Source organism: Drosophila montana, unplaced genomic scaffold (genome assembly GCF_035044405.1).
Source record: "Drosophila montana isolate Dmon_TW-CO22-7 unplaced genomic scaffold, ASM3504440v1 contig_203_1, whole genome shotgun sequence".
Classification (NCBI taxonomy): Eukaryota; Metazoa; Arthropoda; class Insecta; order Diptera; family Drosophilidae; genus Drosophila; species Drosophila montana.
The window spans coordinates 576,977-602,813 of NW_026996956.1; the positions used below are offsets into that span (position 1 = coordinate 576,977).

The following is a 25,837-nucleotide window of genomic DNA, read 5'->3' on the forward strand; positions in this document are numbered from 1 at the left end:
TTGACCTACATCACAGCACACGCCAGTTACACATAAAACTGCTTGGAATGCAGCTGTGATGCACCTTGTTCGCTTTATACGAGTCAGTCGGTCAAGGACCTCGTCAATTCTCCTCTCGTTTGCATGCAGAAGTGTAAAAAACAACATCTCAATTTGTCTCAAGTTGTCAAGTTGGCGTTGCAACACTTTACACTTGGAGTGCTGCAGACGGGACGACTTCATCACCAGCTGCAGTTGCCCATCTTTCCACACCCACTCTTGCTTCTTGATGAACAAAATGTTGTTGTTGTGGCTGATGATGTTTATGTCGTTGACTTTGACACCGTTTTGCACTTTTCGTTGGCATGTGAGGTTCTGTCGAGCGTGTGTTGTGGGTAACTGGCCCACGTTGGGCGCCAACTACGCTGACGCACTTATTTTCTTAATATAAAATATACGCTTAGTGCGCCCGCTGCGTTCCTATAATGCAAGTGCAGACGTAATGCGCGCCAAGTAATGATTACTTTGTGTCTGCCGCTGACAAATGCCGTCAGTCAAAGTCAAAGTTTACTAGACGAGACGCTGTACGAGGCAAAAGTCGTGGAAGTCCTGTCAGGAAGTCGGAGGAAAAGGGCTTGACTTCAATGCGGAAGTCGCCGCACAAAAAGGGCATGTGATGCAATCTGCTTGTAAGGAAACGTGAAGTTGTGTGTGTGTGAGTGTTCGTGTGTGTGCTGGTGTTGGCGTATATGCATTCATGTGCAATACACCTGATAAGAGTGGAGTGGAATTGGAACTTTGAGTGTGCCCAAAAAAACTATTCGCACAAGTTTTTAATGACTTTTTGTTGGTTTTTTTTTCTTTTAAAGGAACTCTTTTCGCAATGCTCCAAACTTTATTTATTGGCCACAATTTAGCCGAAAAATTTGTTTTACAAGTTTATGGCGTACAAAATTGCCATGCGGCCACTCAATCAGGCATTTTCATCGCCAGAAATCTAAGCAATCTATGAAAAGAACTTTAACTTTTATGATCTCGACTGGATATCTATCGTTTCATCACAAACTTTCCACACACACAGACCCACTCGACAAGGATTATTATATTATATGGTTTTTTTGCAACGAAAGCTAAATGACTACTACTAATAAGGTTACATATAATGGGGGCTGTGTAATTGCCATGCAGGGCAAGGATTGTATTGCCATTGCCACGGATCGTCGCTTTGGCCTGCAGTCGCACACCGCTGGCGAGGATTGTCAGAAGGTTTTCCATCTATCGCCACGTTTGTATTTGGGTTTGACTGGCCTGCATACGGATATTATGACTGTGTACAATCGTCTGATGTATCGCAAGAATGTTTATGAGATAAATGAGGGTCGTGAGGTGTCGCCGAAAGTCTTGACGGAACTACTCTCCCATTTGCTTTACGAGCATCGATTTGGTCCATTCTTTGTTGAGCCCGTTATTGCCGGCCTGGATCCCGAAACCCTCGAGCCCTATATTTGCTGCATGGATCTAATTGGCTGTGCCAATGTCACAAATGATTTTGTTGCTACTGGGACCTGTTCGGATCAATTGGTAGGCATGTGCGAGAGCGTTTGGAGTCCGAATCTAAATGCAACTGAACTTTTTAAGACGATTGCTCAGGCAATGCTGGGTTCTTTCAATCGTGATGCGGTCAGTGGCTGGGGTTCCAGCATATTTATTCTTGAGAAGGACAAAATAACTGAGCGTTTAATCAGAACGCGAAAGGATTAGTTGCAGAATTAAAATGCTTCAAGAATAAGGATAATATAAATAAAGGTTTAGGTGATGTATTTTATATTTGTAAAGGAATCCTTATGCGTCTAAGTAAGCACTATTATAGTAAGCTTCTACTAGCAACGCGTTTGGCATTGGCGCCCCATTTATCGATACATCTCCAAAGATGTTTCTTCTATTAAGGCAATTATTATACCTCTCAAAGCTCCCCCATGTGCTCTCAAGCTTAAGGAGGATCAGAGTATACTAAAACAAAGGTTTTCACTGCAAAAGCTATAAACCTACTGCTATTTGTACAAGATTTAAACTTATCCACTTGCAACCCCATAAAGTATACATGTTTTTTGTTGAATATATATACAACCATATCTGTTCGAATGCTTGTGTGTATAGACTTGTCGATTTATATCATACCAGTGTCTCTGTTTCTCCCGAACTCGATAAATATTGGATGGTTATTTAGTAGTATATTTCGAAGATAACAGCTGTAGCTTATTTGGTCTGTATTTAACACAATTTTCATTTTGTTTTGAACTAACGCAGATTTGTTATTCAGATACTCTGAAAATTTAGCATTGAGGATCCTGAATGAAGTCTAAGGCTTACGACTTGTACCTTGAGGCTTTCTTAACTAAAAACTTTACTTGACCAAACATTTTTGAAAGGCTCTGTAAAATACTCAAATATATGTGCGCTTATCTCTTAAAAAATGTATATTAAAAAACCATTCGTTGGTTAAACAACATTTCTGGCAGTGGTACTTCAGCAAAAAAAATTGTCAAATATTTTGTCAGGCACTCGTTTATCGGGTTCATCCCCCACTGCATATTGAATGCCTCTATTGTCGCATGAAAATTCAATTTCCTATCCGGTTGGCTATTGATTACCATGTCCAAACGTCGCACACCACAATATCCGTTCGGCTGATGATGCCCTGGCCTTGAGGGCGCTGCTGTCGGAGCTGGCCATTTCCGTTGTCCACATGGCTTTAATTACGCGCTGACTGCATTTCCAAAAATCGTCCTACTCAATCAGAATTGCCGGCGAAATATGACAATCAGTGCTCTGGCCGTTGGCTGTTAGCTGTTTAGCCTCTGGGGCATCATCAGTCATGGGCACTTTTCGCACAATGGCATTAGTCAATAGCCAGTTGGCCAATTTCAGCGCCTCATTTGCAATGCCAACAACTGTTTGGCCTGGTTGACAATCAGTGTGATTTGGCCCGCTAGCTAAATGGTAGCCAATTCCAAAGAAAAAATATTCTGTCCAAACTGACTGTCAACAATTGGCATCAAATAGCTCTTGAGCTCTTCTTTTTCTTTTTCTGAGTATCATGTCGCATTTCATTTGTGGCACATAAGTCGCCTGCTAATGAGCCGAGATTTGTCCGAGGGTCTTGACACAGGCATCTTCTGTAAAAGAATATTTGTTAACAAATTGAATGTGTCATTGGCAGGCACTTATTTTTTTCCATATTTTTTTCTCATTTGTCTCGCAAACTGTCCTTTGGCCAACTATGTGCTTAAAGCTTCTGCTAACTACATAATATTTTAGTTGGTTAGTAAGGAAACTGGATAAAATTGGGTAAGCGGGTTGTATAAGTGTAGGTATCACGGCAAAAAAGTCTCTCGGTTTTGGATTTATCCTGATAGCTCCAAAGCTATTGGGTGAAAAGCACTGTGTGTGAAAACTTTATTTTAATCTGCTTACATATAAACTACATATATGGCATAGAAAATCCGGTCAATAATTGTTGTATTAACACATTAAATGACTAGGTAGAGGATTTTATCATACATCTGATATATAAATGCAAGGCCATTTAGGCCGAGGCAAGTCGCAGACCATTGCTTTGAAGTTTGTGCAGTTCAGATTTTTTTAAATCACTTTTAATAGCAATTTCTTAACTTTAAATTATACCATAGTTACTTTATCGTTCCTTATTTACCAACTGGGTTTCATCATATAGTAATGCAAATTTCAATTATTTTGTTTTTCTTGCAGCTTAAATCCGACAGTAAAGCGACTAAAGTAGCTTCTCAACGTTAAGAGGAAGAAAGTAACACTGTGGAAGCAGCAAGCAAAAGATTTACACACACATATAAACACACAACTAACTCACATAAGGAAGCAGACACGCCATTAATAAAATAATACAAATCGAACGCACAATGAAAAACGACGTCGTGCGATGGAGCAGGCAGCCGAATAGGAACATCAACAATAGCAACAATTGCAACAATAACAGCAGTTGCAGCAGCGGCAGCAGCATCAATTGCAAAGTCAACAACAAACACAATCAACAACGAGGCATCAAAAACAACGCACTGCATAAAGTGCGGCAACATGTTGTAAGCGGAAGAACTTTTTGTCAGACCAAATCAACACTTGCAAGTGTTGCTGCAACAAGTTCCCCCTTGCAGCTAGGACAACAACAAGAGCAACAACAAACAATCGTTGAATGTGATATAGCAAATTTCAATTTCAATTTCAATTGCAATTTATTCAAAAATAGTTTTTTAACGCACAACAAAACGCAACGCATTCGCAGCAGACATTCAGCATGGTCAACAGCGACGTCAACGTCGACGCCGACGGCGACGTGTACGCGGTCGTTGACTGCGACGTCGACGTCGACTGCCTTGCTGCTGATTTTGCAATTTAGTATCGTAGTTTTTTTATGTAATTTAAATGTCGGTTTCGCGGCCAAAGTGGAGCCCGGTCACGCCCAGTCGCCACTGCTGCCGCCCTATATCCTCGACTATGAAACGGGCGCAGCCAGCAGCGGCAGCGGCAGCCCCAGGAGTGGGCGCGAAGCTGGCGGGGATGCTGGCCACTATACGCACACCTGGGCGGTCCACATACCGAACGGCGATAGCAATGGCATCGCCGATGCGGTTGCCAAGGAACACGGTTTCGTCAATTTGGGCAAGGTGAGTTATAAATCAATACAATAAAAAATGAAACAAAAACCAAATAAATTTCAATATTTATATACGGGGAAATTTAATTCGGGCTATTTTCCGGTATAGCTGACGGTGACGTGCTGTTGATTAACAAAAGAATATTTGGAATGGGGCATCTCTGAAAACATATTTAGATTTCTCTGAAAATATTAGTATTTATTATTTTTAATGTTAAACAATAATTTCTTTTAAATTATCCCTAAAGCAGTTTTAAACAGAAGCAAATATTGACAAATAATTATAAATGTTTTTAATATTTTATTTGAATGAAAGAACGATCGAAAGAACTAACTTAAATAAGCTTACTTTACCAATACCTTCATTTTAAAATTGTCTATTGTCGCATCTAAAATTTAGGTTCTTAAACCTTTTTTAAGCCATTTTTTGAGCCATTCAAGCAATTTAAACCCGTACTTTAAACCACTTTTATACCCCACTTGAGCTGCTTTTCAACTGATTCAAAGCACTTATGTTACGCGTTCCAACCACATTTCTACAGCTGTTGAGTTCTAGTGCCTTTCCCTACCAGTCAATTGGACTATCCTATATCCTTATTGCGTGGTCAGTTGCTTACAGTAAGTCAACAGCTGTGTGCAGGGATTGTCGCAGGTGTTTAAATAAACGACTGCCCTTTGATAGATCTTACACTTGTGTGTATTTAGTAGGCAAATTAAATATTCGTGCCTTTCCAAATGTTCTCAAATGTGCCCGCCAGCCATTTGTGTGCAGGGCCCAACTAATGTTGAGCTTATACTATAGCTGGGGATTGGGCAATTCGACCCGCATCAGTTGATGATAAACTTTTCAAATTGCAACAATTTGGCCCGCAGGCAATGTGGAGAGGGGGCTGCTCGAGTAGGGCAAGGTAAACTTGAGGCAGGACCTCCCGTTTGGCAGTTTAGCATATCATTAGAACACTCAAATGTGAGACTATTAAAACTTTATGCCACACATGCATACACTTGTATGTACATCTGTACGTGCATTTATACACTCACATGTAAATCCATTCAATGCGCATTTGAACAAACTTTCAGGTTATGTGAGTCCAACTACTTTTCCATGGCTAGTGGCGTAGATGAGAGTTGGTTTGGGTATCTTTGTGCTGGGCAAAGTTTGATGATTTTTTTTTCTTTTTTCATCACACACCGAAATCTTTCTCCCACATTTTTCTCTATCTTAACCAGCCAAGTTGATGCTGGGTGTGGAACCTGGCTCTTGGCCTGGGTTCGCAGGTGCTGCGACTGGTCCATTGCTTTGGCAAACTTTAATCTGATTTCAGTCAAGCGACAGCGATTCGCAAAAATCCCTCAACTGGTACACTTTGTCACATAATTGAAACACAGACCACTCCCGCGATCCCCTTCTCACAACCGGCAAAGTTAGTGTCAAGTAAGAAACGGCAGACGCACAAATTGCCAGTAATGGCAACATGCAAATATGTACATATATACATATATCGTTATAAACTAGAATTTCACGCTCGACATTGCGACACTTGCGTTTATTAAGCATTAATGTGTCCATACGGACGGACAGACGGACAGACAGAGGGACAGACAGACGGACAGACAGACGGACAGACAGACGGACCGACGGACAGGCAGACGTGAATGTCGGAGCTGCCTCCTATTCGATTTAGTCTAGTCTTACAACATAGACTTGTATGCAGTCTATTTATAAGAAACTGTTTATCCTGACTGACTGACTGACTGTTTGTTAATTAGCTCACATTCATACTGTAGTTACCGTATGTGACGATTCCACTAGGAAATGTGTTGCACCCGACTGCAGGTTTCTTACTTATTCTATATTTAAAAAATCTTGTTCTTTCTTTCTTAAAGAATCCTAAGATTGATCGATTGCGTATTAATTGCTTGGTGTACCAAAGTTCTTTTGTTTACTTTAAGAGTGTATATTCGAGTCGATTTTAAAACTCATGGCAATTTTCTTTGTTCAATTCATAAGACGTTGATAAATTGCTTGCGCTTGGCAGCAATTTCTTATTCTCAGATCTGAATATTCTCAGCCTACCCTCATATATACATAGGTATTTTTTGGGCAGCCGCATTTAGAATTGACATTTGAAAGTCAAAATCGCTGTGGCAGTTACTTTTGCGGCTGCCCGGGGTTAACTGGAAACTTGAATTCCTAGTTGGCATTTGAGTTTTCAATTGAGACGTGCTCAGGTGGCGAAAACTGTCAACGGGAGCCCTTTGTTTCATAACTTAGTTGAGTTGGCCAGATCCGAAATGGAAATTAGTATCATTCACAATGGCGCTCATTGTATTAATTGGCAGCTACAAAAGCCCAGAGAACTCCAATTATTACGGGAAGTGCAAAAGTTTTTCGCTCAGCTTCACAGCGAAAATCATTTAAAATATTTCCGTTTTGAGCGCCTGGAATTTCTGTTGAAGTTCCTGTTTCTCCTCGGCAGCAGTTGCAAGCTAATTGAAAATTAATTTTAAATGACATTGTTAAAGTGCATAGCATTTACATAATTAAACAATATCAAATGACTGTAAAATTGTAAGGATTTGAGCCGAGAGGGAAAACCAGTAATGAATGTGGTCTTATACAACTTATCCTGGATTTGAGCAAAGCTTAGATATCCGAAGTGCTCATTTGATAACTAACTGTAGCTCACTTCTATAATTTTGTTAAATATGCTGCAAAAGCAATGTTTGTGTCGCTGTTAAAAACAGTTTAGGGTATTTCAACACAATGTTGTTTACAGATTCTTATTAGGTGCGATGAAGAAATATTTTAAAATTAATTTGAGTAACTGCCTGGCATATGTTATTTATGTTAAGAGTGTCGCTCCTTGTTTGTGAAGGCTGCCGTTAAAGTATCGCAAGTTTTGCTAATGCTTAACCCTAGTACTGTAAAGTTGTGTAAAGTGGTAACCATCACATTAGTTGTTGAGAGTGTATTTTATATATTAACTAGCGTGTATTGCCCGGCGTTGCTCGTGAAAGTTTGGTGCTAAGAATTTGAGATATTACATTTCCACGACTGTGGAAAATTGAAAATTTTGAAAATTTTAGGAATTTGAAAATAGGTTTGAAGCAAATCGGACAAAAGCTAAAACTTAGTCCCAAAAATCTTTGAATCGCATTTCCCACCGAGTAAGCTTGGATTCTGCGAAAAGTGTTTAACACTTCTCAAATGATTTTCATTTAGATTTTTGGAAATAAGTTGGACAGAAACATCACCCACCAAATCTTTGATATCCATTTCCACCAAGGAGTAATGCATTGTTCGAAAAGTGTGAAACACCCCTCAAATGAATTTGAACAAAGATCTTTGAAAATGAGTTTGAGACCGATGGGATGGTAAGAAAAAAGTTTCATGCAAAGGTTTTTAGCGATTTTTCAACATATACGGGTGGAATTTCCCGAAACCCCGTCTTAACGTGCACCTTCATCACATAAGGTTAAAAATTCAGCTTATAGCTTTTACAGTTTGGGCTGTGCGTTAATCACCAGTCAGTCAGTTAATCAGTCAGTCAGTCACGACAAACAGTTTAATAAATAGATATGTTACATATTAATGTAACATTGTAAATCTTATAATAAAACTGCTAATATTTCTCCTATTACCGCTGCAATTTCTGTTTGTTTATGTTGCAAATGCCATTGGACAAAGACAGCAAAACTTGAGCCAACCAACTGTGCAAAGCAAATTACAAATGAAACACTAGTAACAGCTAACAACAACAACAACAATTGCAACAACAGGAAAAACAAATTAATAAACATTCAGCCAGCGACTTTTTGCCATTTGCTGTGCATTGCGCCTCCCCATCCTGAATTATTTGTTTCACTTTTTATTTCTGTTTTTTTTTCATTGTATTTAGCAGTGGGCGTGACACAGTCAACAACTTACGGTGATATTCAACTCTCTCAGTGGAACCCCGCCGTGTTCTGCCCACCCATCGTTGTCATGGTAAACATGCAGAACTTTTAATGAAAACTAAGAAGTATATATGCCTTAGATAGTTTATACGTATGTTTGTCTGTTTGTGCATATCAAATTGTACACTGCTATATAAACTTTTAGCACTGAAATTATAATGATTAAATACAACATTAATAGTTTTATTTTCAAGGGGGGGTTGCAAAGTAGGGAGATTGTTACGGACAGTAGCATTTAAGTCCTTTACAATTTCATTTAATTTTTTTTTACTAGTTTAAAAAACACTTATGAAGAAAATATCTTAATTTTGGATGATGGCAAATATAAAATAGATATATAGCTAATAATAATACACTAAATTCAGTCAATCTCTATATAAAAAACTGTTTGCCTTGACTGACTGACAGACTGACTGATTTACTGACTAATTGGAGAACAACGCACAGACCAAACAGTAAGAGCTAGGAAGCTGAAATTTTCACTGTTGTTACCTTATGTGATGTAGGTGCACGTTAGGACGGGGTTTCGGGAAATTCCACCCGCAGGTATGAAAAAATCGCGAAAAACGTTTGTATGAAACTTTTTTGTTTACCATCCGATCGATCTCAAACTCAATTTCGATGATCTTTGTTCAAATTCATTTGAGGGTGGTTTCACACTTTTTGGAAAGTCGATCCCTCCTTGGTGGAAATGGGGGTCAAACATTTGGTAGGTGACGTTTCGCGCTCAAATTCATTTCGTAGGATATATACGCAAAATCCAAGCTTTCTCGGTAGAAAGTGCGATTCTAAGATTTTTTTGGTGAAGTATGAAGTTTTGTTCGATTTGCTTCAAACTCTGCATAAGAACTTCATTAATATGTGTTTCAGCGATTTGTTAAATCTCACGCGCAGCAGTGGTATATTGGCTAAAAACGATGGTACGAAAAGTTTTTTGCTTACCGTCCGATCGGCTTCAAGCTCATATTCAAAGATCTTTGAGAGAATTTATTTGATACGTTCTTGGGTGGCAAATGCGGGTCAAAGGCTTCATAAAGGAAAGTTTATTCTTCAGCTTTAAGATTCTCACCGCAAGACTAACATGGGCGGAAACCGTTGATCAAGCACTTGGTTTTTTTTTATCGATGCAGGTAAAACATATTTTTAAAAAGAAGTGGCTTGATCTCCACGGGTAGATTTTAATATTCCACGTGCGTGTACTTAGTGGAAAGGTAATATATGACATTCTAAACACAAAACGTCCCACGGGCAAGGCCGAGAAATACCCGCTAGTCATTTATGTAGCTTTATAAGCACATCAAAGCTTTGCAAACTTTTTTAACTTAAAGCAAAAAACTTGAAAATATTCACTATTTCTACTGTTTTCTGTACAGATTTTGACTTGTTTCCACTTTCAGCTCGAGTCACTTACTCATTTATTGTGTTTCCAATTAAGCCCAAAGCTCTGGGCTGTTTCGGCGCCGTCTTTAAGTAACTTCTGACAAATGCATTTTTGGCGCACAAGTTGTTCAGATAAGCCAAAAGACAATTTATGCGCTGCATTAATATACCTGACTGCCTGTCGGCCAGGATACAGCTTTGGGTAAGCATACACCTCAGTAGGTCCTTTGAGGACGCCCACTTGTGCGCCGATTGCCTGTCAGTTGCAGCGGCTTGGAACAGCTTTTCAGATCCTTGCCAGCTGCTGTTTGTCATCGCTTATCAGCGAATGCAAGCAGGCAACTTCCCTGACGGTCTTCTGGCCAGTGTGTACGGGACGTGGCTCTAGACTTGGCTTTGTAGTTAGATGTATTAACATAACACTGGCATTACAACGCCCCTCTCTTCAGCTCTGCGTTTCTATTGTTCGTGTTGTGATAAATGTTATCTTTGTCCTGCTGCCAGGACTACGCTTAGCTCCGGCCCTTTTTAGTTTCGCTCATCAAATTAATTGAAAAGCCTCTTGGAAACGTTTTCTGCTTCACTTTGTTATTTGCCTTTTGTCTTGATGTGATTTTTTTTCCTGCCTTTTTAATTAATTTTCATGACTGTTTTCTTTTTACGCGATTTTTCCTCATATTATTTTTTGTACCTTTGTCGCGCTCTTAAGCTTACCGCAGGTTAATTTTGACGCTACTTCAATTACACTATTCAACAGAAATCAATTTTTTGTTGCCACGTTTAATGAAACTGATTTTTATTGATAGATTTGGGGGCCCAAATGCCCAAAATGAGGTTTAAACAAATTTTCGTTGTAAAGGTGTTTTTTTTTTAAATATAAATAATAAAAATTCTTTTGTCATTTGGGAGGGGCTAGGTGACTATATTCATATAAATATTCTATAAATCTCAATCGACTTAGCTTGTAACTTATTTTTTTAACAAGCAATAGATTATCATCTCTATGAATCAGCTGCTAATACGGCAAAGAGATTTTTTTAACTTTTACCGAAATTTTAAAATCAAAATTGTTCGTAAAAACAACTTAAATATTTCTAAGTGATTGATATTTTTTTGTGTACATATCTGTTGATATATCTATGGAGTTTTCATCGGTGAAAACCATTTGGAAATCGCTTGAGAACAAAAGTTATGGCGACTGGCCTTAAATCCCGAAAAATGGCAACAACAAAAATATATGCATATATATCAAAATTTTACAAATTTAAAAACAACAAATCTATCAAAAAACATTGGTTCCATCAAACGTGTTCATATGCTGTTGCACAGTGTTATTAATTGTCGTTGATGGTTTGTTATTTCCCGCTTTTTTCATTTTGCCGTATGCACTTTGCAGCCATCGCGTCGTCCGCATTTACTTTCTTTATTACATTCGCATAATTAAAATCACGGTCAATGATGTGTAAAACAGAAACCGCTTTTCTTCCCGCCTGCCTGGACCCCTGCCTGCCTGTCGCGCTGCTGATAAATTTAATTTCCATCTGGCAAAAGGATTTTTCCTTGCCTTTTTTGGCTTGTTGATGAAGGTCAACGGCTCATTAACTTTTGTTATCGCTGCAACACCAAGATGAATACGGTAACATCTTAAGTAGGGCCTCTGACGGATGCCACACTCTCACTTTTCACATTCTTTGTTGAGAAAGGTGAGCTAAATTGCCTTTCAAAGAAGTCTTTGACATTTTTAATCTTCTAAAATATTTGCATCTTTTCAGTACTTGTTGAAGTAGGTGAAGAAGTGCGCAAGCGGCAATTTGATAAGATTTCCATAAAATGTAATTTGGCAAATCCAAATCTCCAGAAATTTACCTGCGATTAATTTTACATTTAATATGTACAGTTTGAGCAGCACTGTGCTATCAAATGACCAGTCGATAAATTGGCAATTTTAATTTAATATTTTTTTACTCCGCAGCATGTGATGTGCTTACTTTGTTATTTTTTGCATATAAGCATAAAGTGGTAGCAGCTATTGCAGCCTTCTGTGTGTGTCCTTTGTATCCTTTGTGGGTGTGGGCGTGTGCTACCCTTTACTTCTCTCTTTCCCTGCTGTGGGGCTCATGGCGGATATCGTTGATAAATTTCGAGTCAAAAACTCGGAAAATATTTATGACTTAACTTTTGTTTTCTAACAAAGCAACATGCGACACACACAGTCACGCTCACACACACGCACACACACACACACACACGCACTGCCATTTATCTGACTTGGAACTGGCTTGCACAATAGTCACAATTCGGCATCTGCCTGTTGGGCTGCTCCTTTGCTCATGCAAATAGCAGAAAGGATTTTGCCAGCTCAGCTGTTTGTAAATGCAAGGAAGAAGCGGGTACGGGAGCAGCTCATGTTAAACTTTAATCACATGACATGAAAAAGTATCAAAAGTTTTTATATTTTTGTCATTGATCCATAAGTTGGGCTAGAACTTGACAGTGCAATTTGCTGCTAACTTTTGGTTTGGGCCGTGGCACCTAATTGAATATGTAAACCAGTATGCGATTGAGTGTAAAATGAGTGGCTTATACACACATACCCATGCACCCCCACCCAGACACACACTCACTCAAAAACTCTTGAGCTCAAGTTGTGTGCAAAATGAAATTCAATTGAAGTGAAGAACATTTTTTACACTTTTGGCTTGAAAATTAAGTTTGCCACTTTTGCGCCACAAATGAATGAAGTGAATGAATCAATAAGTGAATGTGCCCCAAGCAGCTAGAACATATTACAAATATAACATATTTATATATGTGTGCATGTGTCTGTCTGTGCATGCCTTTTGGCTGGCAGCAACTTTTTAGCCAATTGCCGAAAAGTTGCAGCTGTCTAATAAATATTTCAAAAATTCATTTTAACTTTTTGCGTGCTGCTGCTGTTGGCTGAAAAATGACTTGAATTTGTTTTTCCCAGTTCCAAAAAGTGGCATGCAGTTTGAAGGCTACTGGTCTAAAAGTGCTCATCTTAACTTGGCCCCAACAATTTCCGGCCTTCAAGAGAGTAAGAGAGAGCTTAATGAATTTTCACAGCCGGACAGGGTTGCTAACAACTGGCAATAGTCCTTGTTATTTTGATGGCTTTCTAACGAGCAACACGGGCAATTGTCAATCATCATCATCATAATACCCAAAGCTGCTGCCAGGCAAACAGGCAGTTAAATTATCTAGCTACAACATGTAACAACGCGTCCCTGAATATTTGAAATGTCTTTGCCATTGCTGAGTAATTTAATGAGCAGCGAAATTAAGTCTTGAATGCTCGGGGTAGTTAATTGATGGGCAGCAATGTATTAAACATCTGATATCCAATGTGATTCATAGCCCATTTGCAGTTACTAGATATTGGCGGTTCATTTTAATACTATAATTTGCATACTACATTATATTATTATATTTATAAAGTTGGTTAAAGATAATTTGAAAAAATGTTTTTTTTTTTTTAATAATTTAAATATAAATGTTATTTTTAAAGCAAGAAAGACTGTTACTTCCTCCTCATGTATTTTAACCCCTTCACTCACACTCACACTTACTATACCCTGAACCCAATAAACCCAATAGGGGTCAAAAGGGTATAATGTAATGTATTGTGCAAATGTATATAACAGGCAATTGGAAGCATCTCCGACCCCATAATATTCACGATCAGCATCAATGAAATTTGGAATGTAGGTCCTCCTAGTCGATAACTTACCCCGTTTCCAAATAATCAATCAAAATCTATATCGAAATCGTGTTTTTTGATTGCGATTAGGTTTTGAGTGCTACAGTCACCAAAATGTTGGTATGGCTGTCGAGTAGAGATGTTGGCAAGTAGTATGGTCTTTTACAAGTTTAAGTCTTATCAAGGGAACTATTTTTTTTTTAAATTTATTTTTATTACTGCTGAAGCAAACGAGCTCGTAGCGCGTGCTGAAATAGGTGTTGGTTGAAGAGGGTTCACGTTATCCCCAGTCGGGAACTCCCCACTAGAACGTCTTGTTATAAATATAATTTGAATTTTTAATTTCCTTTACTAGGTTCTTCCCTTTCAAAACTTCTTTTTAATAGCTTTTTTATTCAATTGTCAGCTTTTTCACTGCTCCCTTCTTTGAGCCTACTTTCTTCTCATTACTTCTAATAATGTTGTTTTAAATCAAAAGATATCTGATAAGTTAGTAATTCATCATTTGTAATTGCTTTATTTTTAATTATCTCTTCTAAATTGCTTTAACCAAATTCTCACTTATTAAAACTAACATCATCATAACATGCGATAAATAATATATAATATATATATATATATGTATATATATATATTCAGATCCTTACTTCTGTTGAATTGCGTTCCCTATTATATTGTGTGTATATACATCTTTCTATGGTCTAAATAAAACATGAAATATTTTTGATGCACAACTAGACATCCAATTATCACTCCCTAGGTATACCTTATATGATTGCAATAAAAAAGAAGTAAGTGTTCTCTAGTCGTTGAACCCTGCTCCGTGATACATTTAGCTTGTCTTTTTTGTCTTTTTACAAATAATCTGCTTTTATAAATAAATACACACACACAAACACCAACACCGATTTCTGTGAAGTGTTAGCGACGGCAGTTAATTAAATCCATACTAGGGAAAATGTATTCCTAAATAGCGTCGGTGTTTATGGCCCGATCTTTAATAGGTTACATCTTAGATATTAAACAACAACATATTGAAGCTTTTATAACTTTCGACTTAACTTAAAATAGATTTTTATCGATGTTATGAGAATGGGATTAATACTTAAAATTTCCGAGGAATATCAAATTCATTTTTATTATGAAATATATTTGTCAATAAAAGACAGATAAAGTAAAAAGTATAGTGGCGGACATATCCTCAAACAGTATCTAAAAATACATTGTTAACTTTACTCCTCAAGGAAAATGATTTTTATTTTAATATGATTACTTAGAGAACTCATAAAAATGCGCAACAAGCTATATTCTAGTGGTTAGTATATGAACATTCTTTAGCTTTGTCTATTCCTCTAATTTTCTTTTTGTACATTCAGCTTAGCTTTGTTTTTTTCTGTGTTTTATGATACCCAATCGCATAGCATTTTCGTTTGAACTATCTATTTTGCGCTCTGGCAGTTTTTTGCTGCTGCTTAATACATTTCGGCATGCAAGGCAAATTGCTAAACAACAAAAAATCTTTGCCACTCCCCAAAACGAAAGTAAATGGACAGCTAGCTTTGCTACTCCTTTTATCGGTTAGCTTTCTTTGACAAAATTATACTGCATACTGGAACGCGATATTTTTTAAATCAGTTTTGGATATTTTTTTTTATGTTAAAACTCATTAGAGTTTTTATTGATGGCTACTCCTCGTTGGGCTAGGCTTTTGCCGCTTTGATAATATCCTCCCTTTCGCTGTTGGGTGTCGCCTCAATTGAAGTGAAAAATTGCTCTTGGTCACCGGGCAGGCGGCTATCCACAAAGGAGGCGCCAATTGGCGACTCCCCACACTCCACGGCTAAAAGACTGCCTTTAAATTGCTGCTGTGATTTTAATTAAAAGGCCCAAAGCACAGAGCACAAGGCCCGTCGCAGTTGGAGTAGAAGTCACAGTGAGTGCACAAAACATCGCACTATTTTTGCTAAGGTCAACGTTGAGTTGATTTTAGGGCCGTTTTAATTGCCCCAATAGCGGGGAAAAACTGAGAAAAAACCGAAGCGGAAAGAAAATTTATACAGTGCTCAATCAAGCATGACAACTTTATGGCTCAGGGCAAAGTGAAAACTTGAAATTGTGGCAAATATTTTGACTGCATAAATATTGGCCATATTTTCTGCCATTTGATACCCTGTAAAAAGACTGTGTTAAATTGAATTTGATAAAGCTAGAGCCAGATGAAAACCCGGCAGAAGTCGATTAAGTCAACCCTAATCCTTGTCTATCTATCCATCATGGCTCATCGTTTTCAGAGATTTTTAGGAAGCCTTGAGTCAGGAAGTTAACTACTTAGACTCTTTAGACATGTCAAGTCTATTGAAAGTTATGGATATCTGGGTCGCTTATAACTAATCGATCAAATAAAGATATTATAAGACAAGAATACATTTGTATGTTATCAACATTTTATAATGGTTTCGTAGGTAAAACAGGTTGTTCAAAATAGTTTGCCCTTGGTGGTGATCAGAGTTTGGTACAGGGCACCTCTTAGTCGTCACTTATCTCAATCAATACAATTTGCTCACAATTCCTTTGTTTTGTGTGTTTTTTTCGCTTAGCCAAACAAATCGTTAGCAATTGCATTTTATTGGCGCTAGGGTAGGATGGCAAGCGCAATGAAACGATGATTGCGCAATCAAATCATCGCTTTACGCTTGATTAACGGTATGTCATGTTTGCCATAAGCTACCTCTAGCAATTAAGATATTTTCGGTATATTATATTTGTCGATTTCCAATTAAATTTATTTCAATGGCCGCCACACACGTGTGCAATGGGAAATATGTAATAAATGTACATAAATGCAGCAAAAGCTTTGGATTGTTCAGGGTGTCAAAAAGTCAATTAAAAAACTAGAACGAAATGCTATCTTCGGCACGCCGAAGATTTAATACCCTTGCAGACCCATAATGCTCATAGTGCTGTGCCCGTATCTAATAAGCACTGGGAAAATAGTTAATGCCGAATATGGTCAAGATATCTTGAAGAACAAAAACGTTTTCCATACAACACCCTAATTTTTGACCGATCGTTCCTATGGCAGCTATGTGATATACTGGTCCGATGTTGATAGGATTTTGCATATATATGAGGAGCATCGTAAAACTAATAAATGCCGAGTTTGGTCAAGATATCTTGATAAACCAAAATGTTTTTCATACAAGAACCTACTTTTTGACCGATCGTTCGTATGGCAGCTATATGAAATAGTGGTCCGATCCAGCTGTTTCCAACATATGTACTGCGTGCATAACGATAGCTTTAAAACTGAGAGACTAGTTCGTATAGAAACAAACAGACGGACAGACGGACATGGCTATATCAACTCGGCTGTTGATACTGATCAAGAATATATATTCTTTATGGGGTCGGAGATGTCTCCTTCTATGCGTTACACATTTCACAAAAAAATTATTGTATCCTCTGCAAGGGTATAATAAGTTGAAAACTTTTTGTTTTATTCAATTTTTTTACGAATCTCATTACTTATATATTCAACTCAAAGCAAGTCTTAAATAAATTTGGGCCAATATTAAATAGTGCACATCCCTAATTACAGATTTCAAACTTTTTTATAGCACATATAATTCCCGAGATATGACGCGGAACAGCTCATGCAACAGTCAACTGACTGTCGTATACTTAATACAGCTGCATAAAACTCATAGTAAGAGCCTTAACAGACGTCATCTACGTCTGCTCTTTTACATAAATTTTAATGCATTCTTTATGAGTGGCCACATGCTTCGTATACTTCAAATTTAATCGATTCGTTAATATTGCGCATACGTCGTGTGTGCGCAAAGGTTTTATCACTTTTCTGTCATTCGCTTTTGCTTTCTTCCCGCTGCGTAATTGAATTGCAATTAATATGCCACAAATTTCGCAGCGATTGCAGCTGCAGCTGCTTCTGCAGCATTTCTGTTGACCTTCAATGTTTTTGGTCAACGGCCAGCAGAAAATGCCAGAGGTGCCAGAAGCAATCCATAATGGGACAATAAATCATTGAGTAGCTCCGTCCATGCACACAGCAACAAGAGTGAGACGTCTATAGCACATTTGATGGGATGAGGAAGGAGCCGAAGAGAACAGGCTTGAGCTGGTGTTTGAATATTTGCCTGAGTTATTAGAACCCACAGTCATATATCATACCTCTCGATGCATGGATTGGCATTTTAATTGCCAGGCACTTGAAATTGAACTGCCAACTTGAATGTGAAGCGAATGAATGAGCGAAAGCTGAACATGCACTCAATTTAAATATGAATTGCCAACAATATTCAAAATACATGGGCAGGGAAACTCACAAAAACTTTCCATACGTCAATTATTATCTCATTTGTAGGTTAGTTTGTGTCAATATGAGAATTGCACTTTCGTAATTAATAAACTTTGATTACCTTCAGTTACTCAGTGGCTCAATAATTAAGGTAAGAAGTTCAATAAGCATATTTATAAAGGAAATTATAATAATAATAATATACTTTCTTGTTATAATGTTACTTCAATGTAAATACTTTTCATTTTTCATATATTTAAATATTTGATTTTTTTTAAATAATTCATAGTTAAATGCAATTCAATTGTAATTACTTTAGTTTCAGTTTCTCATTATAAATTACCACGCGTCGTTTGCAAAATGTTTTATTTATGTATTTAATATGTTATATGATACATTTTCTGACTGCACGCAAAACTGTATGGAAATTGAAAAATAAATAATTTTATTTCAACACCTTTTGCATCTTTGGGCCTTGGATTGTTATCTAGCTTGCGGTTAGCTCTGTAACTACCCTTTGGGGACAGAAGCTGCAACAGTATTTTGTGTGTTTTGTAATTACATTGAAATCAAATCAACTGCAGGCCAATAAAAAAGATTTATGAGGTTTCTCAGGAGTTTAAGTGCTTGCTTAATACTCAAATCAATAGCAAATCTCGAATCTGGCCTTAACTGATGTCTTCGCAGTGTATTTTAATTAATGCTTTCTATATGGCAGAGTATGTTGACCAAATATCATCAACTAATATATTCCTCGTTTTTATAGGAGAGGTAACATGATTATGCAAAAATCAATATATTTCTAGATAGGGCACAAAAACAACAATGCTATTTTTCCTTTTAAATTTTTAATCAACATGATAAAAGCATTTTTAGGCGTGAGATAAAACAGAAAAGTGCCCAAAAAGCATGTCTAACATTATATTTTTGTCACTAAATTGAACGGCATGCTAAGAGCCTCGTTAGGATTTGGCATGCATTCAAAAAGTTGGCTGTACAAAAGCTTTTCGTCCTGCGTCACATGACATTGAAAAGTTGCCCAGCAGCAGCAAAAAGGACGCACTAAACGGATGGCAATCAGTGCACCATTATGTGTTTTGTGAGTGTGTGTGTTTCTATTGAACTTAGCCGTTGACCTTAGCCTGCTTTCTGCGTCCGCACCACAGCAGCCCCCCTCGCTGGCCGCCCACTTAGTCATTTTGCCATTTACTTGTTAGTGGCACTACAGCAAAAATATATTTATATATACATATATATATATATAAATATATATAATGTTGCATATTTTTAGGCTGCACCTTGTGTGCTCGTCCATGACCGGCGCTGCAGCTACCGAGCGGCGTTGAACGTCAACGATAAGTGGCCCACTCAGTGTTGCACTTGAACCATAATGAAAGCATTTGCTGCCATCAGCACAAGAGATACAGGGAGAAAAAGGGAGAGAGAGGGAGAGAGAGGGAGAGAGAGAGAGAGAGGGAGAGAGAGGGAGAGAAAGGGAGAGAGAGAGAAAGAGAGAGAAAGAGAGAGAGAGGGGGGAGAGAGAGACAGGGAGATAGTAAGGAGGATAGAGCTACATAGCATTGCACTAGGTTAGTTTTTAGTGTGTGTGACATCTGACACTTGTCTGCACTTATCTATTGCTTAACATACACAGCCACAAGGCTCGTCGTTAGAATTTAATATTATAAACGGAAAAAAATGATGAACCAACTTTTTTCTTGTATAAAGGTGCCGAAGAATGTGTCTTAATGCCTATCACACTAGGCATCTTATGGAAGTATAAAATTTAATAAATGCTTGTTATATCTTAATAAATGTATTTTAAGCTTAAATTTAAATTCCAGTGTTGTATAAATTCTAATCAGAAAAATATATACCAAGCGTTTTTGGGGCAGTATATAATTTAATTTTATAATTTATATATCAAAATAATAATTTTAATAAAATATATAAGATGCATAGCGTGAAATGAGTATATCAGCTTGAAACTCCAAAAACTCCTTTAAAATTTTGAATGCACTCATGTGGCCGTAACGTGTTTAAGAGTTTAAGATATAGCTCTCTTATAATTAATTGTGTTATTTACTTTAATAAATATCCAATTACTTAACAGTAAGTAGCTTATTAAATAAATAAAATAATGTGTTATAATTGGTTTAAGAACTTTTAGTAAGAATAACATCAAGCATACGAAACAATCAATGCGTTAGCCCATGCGAGAGCTTTTTTTGTTGCACTTGACACCTTCATAGCCAATATATCGATATCGTTGTTATTTTACTTGTTGTAATTGACCATTTCACACGTTCCACAGAGAAACCGTTGCTCCGGCCCAAATATCATTAACACGTTCTGTCACCGGGCATAAACAAAGTTAATTTATTTTTGCTCGGCCATACAGAAAGTGTGTCTTAAGGCCTAAGCCTCGACCTGGGCAGTAAGAGTGTTACGTAGCTGGCAATTCAACACATTAACACCTATTAGTGACCGCATGCCCACACACAAGCACACGCGCACACACAAATGCCGGCTGGAAAAGTCAACGAGGCAGTTGTGCAAATGGCCATATAAATAAAAGCGCCTGTCTGCCAAGTTATGAATAATCACGACGACGACAACAATGGCCCGAACACACACACACACACATACACAGTAGCTCGTTGTATATATGTGTGTGTGCGCGCTATTGTAATTAAGCTTTTGGCTTTGGCTAAGACCAAGTGGCGCCTGCATTTGAAATGGCGCCGCTTTGGGCTATTTTTATAGCCAATGCTGTGCAATGGAGCGGCAGAAACGTCTGCCCAGAACACACACATATACACCTCACACATAAATATACACATACAACTACACCGACTAAACCACACACACACGTACAGGTGGGAACGCATTAGTGCCATAAGCGACATGAACATGGCCCAGATAAGAACAGCTAGTTGGATTAGAGCGTATGAGCGTTGGGTATACAAATCTCAGAGTTAATTAAAAGTCATTAGGGTGCCGCATAATTGTGGCTAAACGAAATGCCATGCGGCATAATCGAGAGCTGAAAGATAAGAGCTGCGATTCATAAAAGCTCAGTTAACAAATAAAAGGAGCATCTTTGACGTAGCTTTGACTAAACTAAATAGAAAGTAATTAGCAATTCAGATCAAAGCAAATATCAAATGTGTTAGTTGTTAATAATAAAAGGATACAGTTGCATCAAAATAACTTATTTATAAATAGAAAATTAGGAGTTATCAAAAATCAGAAACCACTGCTCAGATTAAATTCAATTTATTTTTGTAAGTCTTAAAATTTGCGGGGAAAATGTTCGATAAATTTGATATCTTATTGATTTGATTATATTTATAACCGAAGTCTGCTGATACTTAATAGCATCTATCCAAACGACTTCAATATATATTCAGACTAAAACAAGACTAAGACGGTATATGTATTTAAGATAGCTTTAAGACTAACTGATTGGTTTTCATAAAAACAGACAGACAGATGGACAAAACTAAATTGACTCAGCAGTCAGCTTTTAGACACAATAATGCTTTTATTTGAATTAAAATTTAAGTCCATCTCGGATGATAGAAAAATAAATTTACGAACTTTAAGTCAATTATAAAAAACTTCTAAAGCAAGTGAAAGAGAGCAAGAGTTTTTTCAAACAGTAGTTTTGGGATACAATAAATAGTTAGTTTTAACTAATAATGACATGGGGTGTAGAAGTTAATTATTATATATAAATAGTATAAGCCTTAATTTATAATTCCCATAAATTCTAACATATTATTTTTTTTTTTACCTCTCTTGCAGGTAAGCATGCGTCGACTTTAACATATTTTGCAATCAGCTGGCGTCTAAAAGCGCGCTCTGTAAGTACGTATATTTCAGCATAAATTCTCACGACATCGGGCAAGTTTGAAATATGAACTTTCGCGAATGTTTTAAGAGCTCTTTAAGCGTGAAAGTTTGTTTTGTAACACAAGACCTGAGCCCATAAATCAACTTAATGAACTGAGCATTTACACTAGGGCGAGGCATTTAGGTGTGCCTAAAAGTATGCTATGCGAGCAGCTACGCATATTTTTGCGAGATAAATTGTATTCAACACTTAAGCGACTTATGGTGTTGGTTCCCGAATTACGCCCCGAGAATTTTGATGCGATTGTCATTAAAAATTGATAAGTAGGCGTCCATAGTGTCCAATGAATAAATAATAATAAAATGTTAAGTACTACTTCGAGTATCGCATCGATTCACATTAAACACGTATATTGTGAATTGAATTCAGCAAAATAATTTGCTCATTTTGCGAGAGTTGGCGCGCGAAATACGCTTCTCCTTGTGAAATACGCTTCATAAAATATGCAAGTCGAACAAAAAGCTGGCATCAAAATGGCGACGTTTCCTCTTGTTGCATTTGCCTGCTGCTGCTGCCTTATCCTATTATCTTGTACCAGCATTTCTCTGTATTATTTATTTCTCTTCTCTTTCGCCTCTCTCTCTCTCTCTATTTTTTTTTTTGTCTCCATTTACGTTGTCTTTTTTTTATGTACGCAAAACGGCGCAATTCCGGCCAATGTTCATTTTGCTAACTTGGCAAACTGCAAATTACAAGCAACTTTTGTTTAATTCCAGCACCCAGCGCCCTCCCACAACTCACCCGCTCTGCTGCTATTTACATTGGCGGCATTCCTTTCCTGTTCATATTTTGCAACAACAAAAAATTTGCAACGTTTTTTATGAAACTTGGAGCTGAGCTAAATGCTGCAAACTCTGTCAAGTTGTGCCAAGTTATTTTATATTAAATTCATAGAACACAAGAGTTTTATAAACTAACCTAGTTATTCGATCTCTACGCTTAAGTCGTATGTTTTCGTATTCTATTCAATTATAACATTCTAGAGATATGTGTTATAATTTTCTTAATTTAATCATGAAATGCGTTACGTATGGAAGAGACGTCTCCGACACCATTATTTATATATATTCCTAATCAGTATATACAACTATGTCATGTCCGTCGGTCGGTTTCTATGCAAAATAGTCTCCAAGTCTTAAATCTGTTTCAAGTAGGACATTTGTCGAAAACAGCCGGTCAGACCGCTTTATCATATGTATATACATATATGGTCGTTAGAAAAGTAGCTTCGTGTATAAAAATATATTTGCGGCATATATTGGTATTTTTGTTTTCATGTTATTTTGAATTCAAGAATATATCAAGAAACTTACTTGAATTTTTTATTACATTTGGCCGTATTTAATTTTAACACATCGCATGAATCCAAAAAGATAATGATACATTTCTGCTCCTCTAAATATAATCAAAATATGTTACTTTAAACTCCTCGCATTGCGTATACGCCACGTGACGCGCGCACATCAAAGCAAACATTTTAGGCGCAGTCGACTCAGTTTTAACTGAGACAATTTTCTGCGTGTTTTGATATTTTCGAGTTAACGTCAATTGAGTCAGTAACCAAAAACTGCCTTTCTCGGGTTGCCTTTCTGCCAAGTGGCGTGTCATGGGGCACACGCTTTATTATTTATTGCCATAATCATGGTAATGGCAGCACTGGCAACAGCGAGAAAAACGACACGATAATCATATTTATTAACATTTTAACTTAATCAACACACGAAAAGAAAACCGACAACAAGACCAAGAAATATTCGCCATTCGCTTTTGATGTATAAAGAGAAACGTAAGGAAGAAGAGCAAGAGGAGGTCAAGCTATTTATATAACCCTCTATTAATAAAGTGAAAACGAGTATATGGATTTTGAATCATGAGGATTTTCCTAGCCCACTATTAGAAAATTGGAGTTACAGTCTTAGAGTCACAAATTGAAAATTCAAAAAAATACTCTTTTCAAAACGATTTTAAGCTATGACAGAGAATTGTGAACTCGGTTGTACCCGCCCTCAAGGCTCTAACATGTTGGACAATTTGTTGTTGATGTATCAATGCCCGAAGTATGTCGTTTTGTCAAGCGTTGTTGGTCTAATCGTTTTTGTTGTTGGCACATTTATACATACTTATCAGCATATATTCCCATATATAAATATACTCATAACTCGGAAGCTATTTCATAAATTCTACAGTTACAATATCGATACTGCTAAAAGGCTTTTTTAATTTCCACATAAAATATATACCACATTGAAAGTTGAACCCTATAAAGTAGACATCATCATATTTAAAAAAAATATATTTAGAAATATATATGTATATATTTTTTTTATTTGAAAAATTTTCTGAATATAATCTTGAAGTTAGAATTTTAGTAAATTTAAAAAAAACTGTCATTTAAAAGATTCCTTATGTTTATTGAACGTATGTGCTTTTGGTTACATTTAAATCTAAATTTCTATCAATATTTTTTAACGGTCTGTTAGAAAAACTGTGGGGAGATATTCTTTCACTAAAGTAAATACACGTCAGTTGTGTACTTTAATATCATATAGATTATCATGGGCGTATTGGTCAAATAAGACTTTATTTAATTTATTTTTCTTTATCAACTCTAATTCATTTTTTTATGGGTAAAGCTTATATTCTAAGGGTAATATTTGATGTAACAAGGGTATTTTAAACCTGAAATTTTTTTTTTTAATTTTTTGACACACATCTTTGAATTTACATTTTGCGCTCAGACACACACACCTCTGGCAACTTAATTCTCATATTTTCTTCGACATATGAGTTTCCTGTTCTTTCATTTATATAATTTATTTACCGCTTTTGAGTTTTATTTTCCTTTTTCTTTTTATTTGTTTTTGTTTATTTTTTGTGCCTTGCCGCAGCTTTGGCCTGTTCTCGTGTTATTTCTCATGCCTGCCTTTTGTGGGGACCCGTCCCGCTGATAATTTCCTCATTTTTTCGCTTTAGGTTTAAGTCTTGTGTTCGCATCACATTAACAGATAAGAAATGTGTTTAACAGATGTGCCACAGTCTGTCGCAGGGAAAAGATTTGGGGGAAGCTGAATTGCTAAAAAATTCTAAAATACATTTTGCAATGTAACGTAAGCACTTAGGAATTAGCTCTTTAATGTCGAAAACCGCCGTGTAAGCAGTGCGACCTATTACAGTATACTAATTAATGAGCATTATTTTTTCAGTAAATAACAAAGTTAAAAATTTAATTTTTTTCTTCTGAGTATCTGTTAAATGTCTTTTTTCTAATTATTTGTATTATTTATTCCTTATATTATTTATATATATTTTTTTTAAATGCAATGCTTGATTCCTTTATTCCTTCATTTTAATATTACTTATATTTGTTGTGATATCTACTGCACCTTCCTTATTTGAATCCCAAAACTGTCTACATAAGTGCATGTATGTTTATATTAAAAAATATAAAAAATATTGTTCTCTTGTTGTTCGTTTTGCCATACATATATACATATATGGTTTTTATTAATATAGCAGCAGTTCGCATACAGATTAACACATCGGAAGTTTATTCTGGGATTGCAAAGTAAGAGTACTTCTTTCATTCGAGTAAAGTGTAAAAGATTTATTTCTAGTTCAGTGATATGCAGAGTAACTAAGCCCTCTAATATTTTACGCAATTAGAAACACATACATTTTCAACACACACACATTCTAAAACACGCACACCTCCGGATGCCCAAAAGTGCCCTTCCTGTATGTTTTACAGCTGTAAATGCGACCGGAGAAGCGCTGCACATAAAACATTTTCATTTAATTGAAACAAATGCGTGCTGCGTATCAATTTAAGTAAACGGAGCAAAAACAACAAAAACAAAGATAACAACTACATAG

General features: G+C 36.7%; 2 protein-coding genes across 4 annotated transcripts in view; both read left to right on the forward strand.

Moving 5' to 3' along the window:
- The window catches only part of Fur1 (Furin 1), a 199,573-nt gene that overhangs the window by 118,772 nt on the left and 54,964 nt on the right, over positions 1–25,837 (forward strand). For both annotated transcript variants that reach the window (XM_064679654.1, XM_064679653.1), the window contains exon 4: positions 3,748–4,676. In XM_064679654.1, the coding sequence (XP_064535724.1) occupies positions 3,915–4,676 (762 nt within the window). In that variant the 5' untranslated portion in view covers positions 3,748–3,914. The remainder of the gene's footprint in view (positions 1–3,747; positions 4,677–25,837) is intronic.
- LOC135426542 (proteasome subunit beta type-3-like) lies at positions 1,043–2,074 on the forward strand. 2 transcript variants are annotated; one of them, XR_010435912.1, is made up of 2 exons: positions 1,043–1,791; positions 1,850–2,074. XR_010435912.1 is itself a non-coding variant. In XM_064679657.1 (1 exon), the coding sequence occupies exon 1, from the start codon at positions 1,114–1,116 to the stop codon at positions 1,738–1,740; it is 627 nt and encodes a 208-aa protein (XP_064535727.1). In that variant the 5' UTR covers positions 1,043–1,113; the 3' UTR covers positions 1,741–1,818. The 2 variants fall into 2 exon arrangements, 1 of the variants encoding a protein (XP_064535727.1); XM_064679657.1 differs by lacking the exon at positions 1,850–2,074 and having other exon boundaries at positions 1,043–1,818.